Below are 11,317 nucleotides of genomic sequence, written 5' to 3' on the forward strand. Positions count from 1 at the left end.
ACTCAGGATGATGCCCTCCAGGTCCATCCATTTGCCTAGGAATTTCATAAATTCATTCCTTTTAATAGCTGAGTAGTACTCTGTGAGGAGCCGCCCTCACATTCGCCATTATAAGATGGCGCTGACACCCGTATTCTAAGTAGTAAACAAGCAAGCTGCGCATGTGCCGGGGTAGCTTTCCACTCCATGTGCTCTGCCTTCCCCGTGACGACAACTCTGGCCGATGGGCTGCAGCCAATCAGGGAGTGACACGTCCGAGGCAGAGGACAATCCTCCATAAAAGGGACGGGTTTCCGCCATTTTCTCTCTCTTCTCCACTGGATCCTGAAGAAGTGAGCAATAAAGCTTTTGCTGCAGAAGATTCTGGTTGTCCTGAGCGTGTTCTTGCCAGTGGGGACAAAAGCTCAGGATAGTACTCCATTGTGTAAATGTACCACATTTAAAGACACCGTCAAAAAGACAAAAAGACCACCAACAGATTGGGAAAGGATCTTTACCTATCCTAAATCAGATAGGGGTCTTCCTTCTTTCAATTGCCATGCTGCCTGTAGTTGTCGCAGGACCCAGTCCTTCCTTATCTAATCTAATCTAATCTAATCTAATCTAATCTAATCTAATCTAATCTAATCTAATGGCTCATTACATCCCATTACTTTAGAGAAACTTTAGACTTGGAAGTTTTGGTTTCACCTACGTAAAATTCTTAAAAGTTCTTATGATTGTTTACTAATTCATTATTGTTGTGGGTATATGATGTGTGTGTATTTAAGTGTACATATATGAATGTCATGGTGGGCATGTGCAGGCAGAGAATCATTTTTGGGAGTTAATTCTCTGTTTCAGCTGTGTGGTTTAGTGGTCAAGCTTGGGTTGTCTGAGTTGCATGGCAAGTACTTATATTCACTGAGTCTTCTCATTAGTCCTCAGGTCTCACATGCATTTTATTATTATTGTAGTTTCATTTATTTTTAAAATGTATTTGTTTACTTAACAATGCATGTACATTTGTGTTTCTGTGCATGGGTGAGTGTGTGTGTGTGTGTGTGTGAGGGAGAGAGAGAGAGAGAATGTTTGTGTGTCTGCATATTAATGCAGGTGTGTGCATGAGATGGTGCTCTTGGGAACGTCAGAGGACTACTTATGGGACTTGGTTCTTAATTCTCTTCCTCCACTATGTTGATCATGATTCTCAGATGGCAGTCTTGGTAGAAAGGGTCCTAACTTGCTGAGCCATCTTGCCAGTGTACTTTCACAGGTTTTAAAATAATTATGTGAAAATATAAGGTACCTTGAATTAAATACCTCAAATAGCGGCTGGAAAGATTCATTGCTCAGTGGTTAAGGGAACTTGAAATTTTTGTAGAGGAACTTGGTTTGATTCCCAACACTCACATGGTAGGTTACAACATGTGTCATTGAGTTCCAGGGGACCTGAAACCCTCTTATGGTCACCATTGGAGAAACATGGTACAGACACATGCAGGCAAAACACTCATAGACACAAAATAAAAATAAACATATTCTTTAAAAATACCTAAGTTAAATAATGCTGTAGCAAAGAAATTAAAGCTTTCTTTTAGCCATCCATTGGACTGAGCATAGGATCCACAATGAAGGAACTAGAGAAAGGACCCAAGGAGCTGAAGGGTTTGCAGCCCCATAGGAGGAACAACAATATGAACTAACCCAGGAACTAAACCACCAACCAAAGAGCACACATGGTGGGACTCATGGTTCCATCTGCATATGCAGCAGAGGATGGCCTAGTCTGACATCAATGGGAGGAGAGGCCCTTATGCCCCAGTGTGGGGGAATGCCAGGGCTAGGAAGAGGGAATATGACTGAAGTGTTGACTATGAATTTACCTTCATTTCTGCATTTTCTCCCTTTGATTTTTTGAAACAGGGTTTTTCTGTGTAACCAACCTGGCTGTCCTGTAACTCACTCTGTAAACCAGGCTGGCTTGGAACTCACAGCGATGGCATGTGCTACTATTTGCCTGACTTATTTAAACAATTTAAAAAAAGAAATTATTGTCTAGATTTTAGAGTGACTATAAACATTAAAAATGTCTATAAAACATTTAGCATAGAGCTTAGAATATAACCATAATCAGAACAGCATCTGTTAGTAGTAGAATCCTAGCAACCAGGGAGCCACATTGAATATCGAAGAGTATGTTTTATACTTAAGAAAAGAAACAAGTTCTTCTTTTTAATAAAAGCAAGCTTACCTTTTGGAATAATCTTAAATTGAAAATCTATTTTGTTTCCCACATCAATATACTTCACAAGATTAAGGGACATAAAATCAAGACTATCTTGTTGAATCCAATAATTACATTGTCTTGTACTTATGCTCCATTTCCGTCCTCCAGCCGTGCCAAAGTTGTATAAGAACCAAGAACCTGTTAGAAACCTCAGTTTTGATTTTATTGATTGAGGCATAGTAGCCAAGGCAGAAGCAGTCCGTTTATCCTTAATGCTCATGATCAGGAAGCTGCTATAGCCAGGTATTAACACAGACTTTTCTACATCTGTAGATTTAAGCTCATGCAGGGGATCTGAAGATAATATAGAGAATATATCATATAGAAGAGAACAGTTAATGTTTATTAAGCAAATGTGATCATAATTAACAAATGTTTCATGGATATTTAAAATAATGATCATAGCCTCAGAACATTTTCCAAACTTCAGTTTCAACTAAATTACAGTATTTTATAGAAAGTTAAGAATTTGTCATATGCAAAGCTATCTTTTAATGTTTACTTTACAATCATTGTATAAAATTCTCAGCAGAAAGGCTAGAGAGATGGGTCAGTGCTGGGGCCCAGCCCCAGTGGAGGATCTTTCTTGTTGGTTCTTCTTGAGACAGCAGAAGGGAAAGTGAAACAGCAGAGGGGTAAGACTTGGTCTTAAGAGATATTTAGGGTTGCTGTATAATAAAAAGTTTGCTTATTTAAGTCTACATTACTATTCTACTGTAGCTGACCTGCCTTCTCTGTTCCTCTGAGGCTAGAAACTGCAGTCTCTGGCACTTAGCATCTCATCCTAAAACAGCAGGAGACTGAGTAAAAAACTAACCCCTGAAGCTTTTCCCCTTTTGTCCTGATGCCTCTTGCTTGTTGGGCTAGTGGGAAGTTTGGAGCAATAAACTTCTACTGAACCATTAGTGTTATAACACTTGCAGAAGGAAAAGCTTTTACATAAGCAAATATGCATAAACTCATGTAAGTTCATATACAGATTCACACATGCTCATTTATACATTTCCATTAAACCCAGTTGGGCCCAAATTGCATGCATCCTCACAATTACATACTTATACACACACATGCATATATTCTCACAACTACATACTTACACACACATCCATACTTACACATGGAGCAAAGACCAAGCACTGGTGCAGAAAGAACTCACTCATTCTGGATGAAAAATTAAATCCCAATCTTTATTGCATAGTGAAAAATAAAAGCTTCTACCCTTTTAATGTGAAATGAATTAAACCTAAGTTTGTAAGAAAAAAAGCTTTGTTCCTTTTAATAAGACTAAGCCTGCTTTGTTCTTAAGAAAGACCTGTTCTGTCTCATGGTAAGGAGAAGTCTACCTGCTCCTTCTGCTCTCTGCAGCTTCTTTTTTCCTCTTTCCCTCTACATTCTACACATTGCTCTCTTAGTTTTTTTTTTTTAAACCTAAAATTTCTAAGTTAGTTCACTCTGCATTCTAATTCTAATCTTGCTCTCTCCTCCTGGTCTGAAGTCACAATAATGCTCTAACTCTCAATGCTTTTTCTTCTAATGCTGTGCCTATACTTATATGTTCTTCTTGAGTTCAGTTCTGTCTAAAAAGTGTTCTGTCTGAAAACTTCTCCTCAGCTCAGTTCCTCTCTCAGCTCAGTTCTTCTCAGCTCAGTTCTGACTCTTCTCTTTTCCTCAGCATTTAAACATCTTTCAGAATACATGATCACAGGTAAATATCTCACACACAAAAAATCAAATCATAAATTGAAATAGAAGTTTACAACAGAGAATATTTACATGCATATCAATTAGGAATAATTATCTGGCTAAACATCCAACACCTGTCACAGCTCTACAGGCCAGTGATGATTTAAAACCATAACTAAGTTTTGTATAGATAAACCCAGTCAATATTTTATCTTCTGCCCTAGCACCTATAATAAATCATTAGTTTCCTTTTTATGACCTTTGGTTAATAGTTTTACAACCTCTTGGAATGTGCTCTGAGTAGGAGAAACTCTGGTTACTGTCTAAGAGCAATTAACCGGTGGCACTTGGGAGACTGACAGAGTTCTCATTGCAGTTTTGACTATCAGAAAAGGGTCTAATAAGCAGTCCACTATAAAAGAGCTTAATAATTACTGATATAACTTTAGGAATTCTTATAGGATCATCATTAAGACCAAAGAAGTCATCTATTTGTCTATATAGCATCACTGCAAGGCAGTATATCTTCATAGATCTTCAAAGGGGTGTGCTATTTCTTAGTGATTGTTATATATGTTTAATAATAACAGGAAAAGCATATTAATAGCAGAAATCTTTGTTAAATGAATTTCTTATAGCCTTTCTAAGGGCAAACTTGTCACAGATTATATAATAATCTGAAGCAGGCCATCTCAGGAAGACCACCTGCTAGTTATTAGCCTGTCCCATTTTGGCTCCAGATAGGTCAGTGGTTAAGAGCATTTGCTGCTCTTCCAGAGGACCCAGGGCTGGTCCTTGAAATCCCCTGTCTTCTGCAGGCATGGACAGTCCACATGCATATATGAAAGCAAAACAGGCATACCCATTAGCTAAAAGACATAAACCAAGACAAAATTTTGCAGAACACAAACACACACACACACAAGAATCTACCTTCTCTCCCTTCCCCCTCCTTCTTTACCTATCTCACCTATCCTCCTTCCTGTTCTTTTTTGTTCTTTGTGAATAATAAATACTTACACTTCCTATTTAAAAGGTAAGTATTCGATTTATTATGTTTATCTATGTTTTCATTGTATGTATGTAAGTGTACCACAAACATAGTGGTGCTGGCAGAGAAAGAAAATAATTTCACAACCGTTGAGACTAGAGATACAAATGGTTGTATGTAGCATTAGTGGGGTCCTGTGTCTGTTATGCCACAGAGCTTGAACTGCACTTACCCCACCCTATTGCTAGATGGGTGTGGGGCTATGGAATGCTGCAGGAAACCAATCTGGGGCTGGGGAAGCACAGTCTATGGTCCCGGGGCAGGGGCAGCCAGAGCTGGCTTGGAGGTCCCTGGGTCTTCAGGAAGGCCAGGACTATCTGGTTCTCAGACTCTTGGGCACCCAGGCACCATGGGGAGCCACAGAAGAGATGAAAACTGAGTGGGGGCTCATGGGCTGGAGCTAGCTCGGGGCTAAGGGTGAAGAGAGGGGAGCTCTGGCTTGATCAAGTGGGCAGGAGTCCTTGGCTTGTTGATGGGCAGCTGGCTTGGCTTGGTGGTCATAGCTGGGAGAACAGAGAGGCCTTGTATGGGAGATTAGAGGGGGCTCTATAGGTGAAGGCTTTCTCTATGGCTCCCCACAGTGGATCCTGTTGAAAAGAGACAGTCCACGGTTTTAAGGCACTTATTGTCATGTCCAAAAGTGGATGAGTCAAACCATAACCCACTTCTCAGGGTGGACCTGAGGTTAAATCCCTTTTGCAGGGAAGAATGTCGGGGAAGGAAAGCTTAATTGGCTAAGCCTTTCAGGTCTTTATGAACCTCATTAAAATGGAGATATGGCTTGAGCCTACATGACCTGTGGTCATGTGCTCTAACTGTGGGTGTTGCCATTATGTGACTGATGGGCACAAATCTATGGAGGGCTGGGGCCTCATGTCAGGAGCCTAGTGTTTGGGAACCAGGCAAAATGCCTGCCATCATTTTAGGGTCACTGGCATTTCTAACCTTAGCTCCACCAGGAACCAGGCTGCCTTTCATGATCTTACAGTTGTGAAATACCATGTGAGGGCTGGGAATCAAACCTGGATCCTCTAAAAGAGCATCAAATGTTTTTAACTGCTGAGCTAACTTTACAGCCCTGGACTTCAAATTAAAACCATACCATGAATCATATCACATTAAAAAAGAAGATGGAGAAATATGATTCTGAGGTTCACCCTGCCTTGTAATAAGGGAAATTTGAGAGTGCAAGATAGAGGAGAGAGAGAGAGAGAGAGAGAGAGAGAGAGAGAGAGAGAGAGAGAGAGAAGTAGAGAGGGAGAAAGTTCAAATTAAAACCCAAAATTTAGCCTTCTGGCCAGCACCTTCTGCCAGGGCAGATCGCCCATTTCGCTGCTCTCCTGAAGACACCACAGCCTGAAAGCATTTCAAGCGCTATGCTGCATGCAGGGCAACTGACCCAACAATTTGAAAACCTCCCTGGAGTTCTGCTGCACGCAGGGCAACAGAGCTCACAGTCTGAAGGCTTCCCCGGAGAACAGCTGCACACAGGGCAACAGCTTGACTACTCCTCTGAAGACCCAACAGTAGTTTGAAGGTCTTCCAGAAGATCTGCTGCAGCCAGGGGAACAAATCAGTAGTTTCTCTGCCCCTATGAAGAACCCACAGTCTGAAGCCTCACAGAAGAGCCACTGCAGCCAGATCAACAGGTCACCAGCATACATGCCCCTCTGAAGACCCTACAGTTGGAAGGCCCCACAGGAGGTCAGTGCCAGAGGCTTACTAGGAGACCTGAAGGAACTCAGGGCCAGAAGAAGTAGGCTCTAGACAGAGACACCCAGACCAGCAAACACCAGATGGGAAGAGGCAAGCACAAGACCAGAAGCAACAGTATACTTTGGCACCATCAGAACCCAGTTCTCCCACATAGCAAGCCCTGGACATACCAACACACCTGAAAATCAGGATCAAAGATTCTATTTCATAAAGATAATAGAGCCCTTTAGGAGAATAAAAATAACTCACTGAAAGAAACACAGGTAAATAGGTAGAAGCACTTAAAGAGGAAACAAATAAATCCCTTAAAGAAATATAGGAAAACACAAAAAGATGAAGGAATTGGACAAAGCAGCCCAAGACCTAAAGGTGGAAGTAGAAACAATAAAGAAAATAAAAATGGAGGCAACTCTTGAAATCAAAAACCTAGGAAAGAGGTCAGGAATTACAGATGTAAGGATCACCAACAGAATACAAGAGATAGAAGAGTGAATTTCAGGTGTAGAAGATTTAAAAGATAAAAAACTCCTAACTCAAAACATTCAGGAAATCCAGGACACAATGAAAATACCAAATCTAAGATTAGTAGGAATAGAGGGGAGCAAAGATGCCCAGCTTAAAAGACCCAAAGACATCTTCAATAAAATCATAGAAGAAAACTGCCCCAGCCTAAAGAGATGGCCATAAATGTACAAGAAGCCTATAGAAAACCAAGGAAATTGGACCAGAAAAGAAAATTCATCACATAATGATCAAAATACTAAATATAAAGAACAAAGAGAGAATATTAAATGGGAAAAGGCCAAGTAATGTATAAAAGCAAAACTTTAAGAATTACACCAGACTTCTCAACACAAACACTAGAAGACAGAAGATCCTGGACACAGGTAAAAAATACCAGCCCAGGCTACTATACCAAGCAAAATTATCAATCAACATAGATGGAGAAAACAAAATATTTCAGGACAATACCAAATTCAAACACAATACAGCCCTATAGAGGATTCTAGAAGGAAAACATCAACACAAGAAGGATATCTACACCAAAGAAAAAACAAGATAGTAATCTCACAACAAAGCCAAAAGGAGAGAATCTCATGCACATATGAAACAATCATAACAAGAAGTAACAATCATCTGTCTTTAATATCCCTCAAAATTAATGGACTCAACTCACCAATAAAAAGACATAAGCAAACAAAGTGGATATGCAAACAGGATTCAGCATTTTGCTGCATACAAGAAACACACTTCAATTATAAAGACAAATACTACCTTAGAGTAAAAGGCTGGAAAATAGTCTTCCAAGAAAATTGTCCCAAGAAACAAGCTGGAGTTGTCATAGAAATATCAAATAAAATAGATTTTCAACCAAAAGTTATCAATCAAGATGAGAAAGGACATTCATAGTCATCAAAGGAAAAATTCACCAAAAGAAAGTCTCAATTCTGAATTTCTATGCACCAAATGCAAGGGCACCCACTTTCATAAAAGAAACTTTACTAAAGCTCAAAACACACATTGAAATCCACACAAAAATAGTGGGAGATTTCAACATCCCACCTTCAGTAATGGACAGGTCATTGAAACAAAAACTAAACAGAGACAGAGTAAACCAAATGGATTTAACAGATATCTGCAGAACATTTCACCCTAAACAAAAGGATACACCTTCTTCTCAGCACCTCATGGTACCTTCTCCAAAATTGACCATATAACCAGTCACAAAAGAAGCCTCAACCAATACAAAAATATTGTAATAATCCCATGCATTCTTTCAGATCACCTTGGCCTAAGACTGGTATTCAATAATGAAAAAAACAACAAATATCCTGCATACCCATGGAAGCTGAACAATTATCTACTCAATGACAACATGGTCAGGGAAGAAATAAATAAAGAAGTTAAAGACTTCCTGTAATTCAATGAAAGTGAGGGCACATCATACCCAAACTTATGGGACACAATGAAAGCAGTGCTAAGAGGAAAATTCATAGCACTAAGTGCCCTGGTAAAGAAATTGGAGAGATCCTACACTCTCAACAGCACACCTGAGGACTTCAGAACAAAAAGAAGCAAACAGCATCCTTTGCCTTACAGAAGCTTTGCAATTTTATGAGGTCCCATTTGTCAATTCTTGATCTTACAGCCCAAGACCTCTGTGTTCTGTTCAGGAATTTTCCCCCTGTGCCCATATCTCCAAGGCTCTTTCCCACTTTCTCCTCTATAAGTTTCAGTGTCTCTGGTTTTACATGAAGGTCCTTGATCCACTTGGACTTGAGCTTTGTACAAGGAGATAAAAATGGATCAATTCACATTCTCCTACATGCTAACTACTAGGTGAGCTAGCACCATTTGTTGAAGATGCTGTCTTCTTTCCACTGGATGGTTTTAGCTCCTTTGTCAAAGATCAAGTGATCACAGGTGTGTGGGTTCATTTCTGGGTTTTCAATTCTGTTCCATTAATCTACCTGTCTGTTGTTGTACCAATACCATGCAGTTTTTATCACAGTTGCTCTGTAGTACAGCTTGAGGTCAGCAATGGTGATTCCACCTGAGGTTCTTTTATTGTTGAGAATAGTTTATGTTATCCTAGGTTTTCTGTTATTTCAGATAAATTTGCAAATTGCCCTTTCTAACTCTGTGAAGAATTGAATTGGAATTTTGATGTGGATTGTATTGAATTTGTAGATTGCTTTTGGCAAGATGACCATTTTGACTATATTAATCCTGCCAATCCATGAACAGGGGAGATCTTTCCATCTTCTGAGATCTTCTTTGAATTCTTTCTTCAGAGACTTGAAGTTCATATCATACAGATCTTTCACTTCCTTAGTTAGACTCACACCAAGGTATTTTATATTATTTGTGACTCTTGTGAAGGGTGTTGTTTCCCTAATTTCTTTCTCAGCCTGTTTATCCTTTGTGTAGAGAAAGGCCACTGATTTGCTTGAATTAATTTTATATCCAGCTACTTCACTGAAGTTGTTTATCAGGTTTAGGAGTTCTCTGGTGGAATTTTTAGGGTCACTTATGTATACTATCATATCATCTGCAAAAAGCGATATTTTGACTTCTTCTTTTCCGATTTGTATACATTTGACTTCCTTTTGTTGTCTAATTGCTCTGGCTTGAACGTCAAGAACTATATTGAATAGGTAGGGAGAGAGTGGACAGCCTTGTGTAGTCCTGGATTTTCATGGGATTGCTTCAAGTTTCTCTCCATTTTGTTTGATGTTGACTACTGGTTTGCTGTAGATTACTTTTATTATGTGTAGTTATGGACCTTGAGTTCCTGATCTTTCTAAGACTTTTACCACGAAGGGGAGTTGAGTTTTGTCAAATGCTTCTTCGGCACCTATTAAGATGATCATGGTGGTTTTTTCCACTCAACCAATGGACAGAATCAGCTAACCCCTGTTGTTGAATTAGGGAAGGCTGAAAGAGGCTGAGCAGAAGGGTGATCCGGTAGGAGGACCAGAAGTCTCAATTAATCTGGACCCCTGAGATCTCTCAAACACTGGACCACCAGACAGACAGCATACACCAGCTGATATGAGGCCTCCAACACACTTACAATAGAGGACTTCCAGGTCTGTGTTCATTTAGGGATGATATACCTAACCCTCAAGAGACTAGAGGCCCCAGGGTGTTTAGCAGTTAGGTAGGGTGGGGTGTGTGGAGGAAGTGTCAGATGTGGAGCAATCAGAAGGTAGATGGGGAGTGGGGAATGGAATATGGAGTGTAAAAAATATATTAATTTAATAAAAAATGATTAAAAATGGCATTTAGAACTAAACAGAGAATTCACAAAAGATGAATCTCAAATGGATGAGAAGTACATAAGGAATGTTCAAAGTTTTTGGTGATCAGGGAAATGCAAAAAATGATCCTGAGGGTTCCCAGATTCCACCAAGACTGGTCTGCGCAGGTGAGAGTGTGGGCTGCAGAGGCTAATAGCTTCTGGGACAGGAAGAAGCCACTGAGCTTCTGGGGTGGACCCTATTTTGGGCTCCAGACATCCGGGCACCTTCCCTGCCAGAGGAGAGGTGTCCTCCCCCACCCAGGAGGGCTTTGTTGCAGCACCTGGGGGAGCCATCTTGGTTCCCGGATCTGGCCGAGACTAGTCTGCGCAGGTGAGAATGTAAATTACAGAAGCTACACAGATTCTGGGACAAGCCCTGTTTCTGGCCTTCCTCTTCTACCAGGAGGCAGGTCTGAATGCCAGATATCTGTCTACCTTCCATGCAAGAGGAGAGCTTGCCTGCAGAGAGTGCTCTAACCACTGAAACTCAGGAGAGAGCTAGTCTCCCAGGTCTGCTAATAGATGGAATCATGAGAGGAATAAGCTCTAACCAGAGACAACTATAACAACTAACTCCAGAGATTACCAGATGTCGAAAGGCAGACAAGAATCTTACTAACAGAAACCAAGATCACTCACCATCATCAGAACCTAGCACTCCCACCTCAGCCAGTCCTGGGCACCCCAACACACCCAAAAAGCTAGACCTGGATTTAAAAGCATATCTCATGATGATGGTAGAGGACATCAAGAAGGACTTTAATAACTCACTTAAAGAAATACAGGAGAACAC

General features: G+C 40.4%; 1 protein-coding gene across 1 annotated transcript in view; it reads right to left on the minus strand.

Annotated features, from left to right (window-relative positions):
* The window catches only part of LOC110289168 (cation channel sperm-associated protein subunit beta), a 51,169-nt gene that overhangs the window by 33,339 nt on the left and 6,513 nt on the right, over positions 1-11,317 (minus strand). The window contains exon 2 of the mRNA XM_021155337.1: positions 2,234-2,563. Coding sequence (XP_021010996.1) covers positions 2,234-2,489 — 256 coding nt within the window. The 5' untranslated portion in view covers positions 2,490-2,563. The remainder of the gene's footprint in view (positions 1-2,233; positions 2,564-11,317) is intronic.

Source organism: Mus caroli, unplaced genomic scaffold (genome assembly GCF_900094665.2).
Source record: "Mus caroli unplaced genomic scaffold, CAROLI_EIJ_v1.1 scaffold_10024_1, whole genome shotgun sequence".
Taxonomy (NCBI): Eukaryota; Metazoa; Chordata; class Mammalia; order Rodentia; family Muridae; genus Mus; species Mus caroli.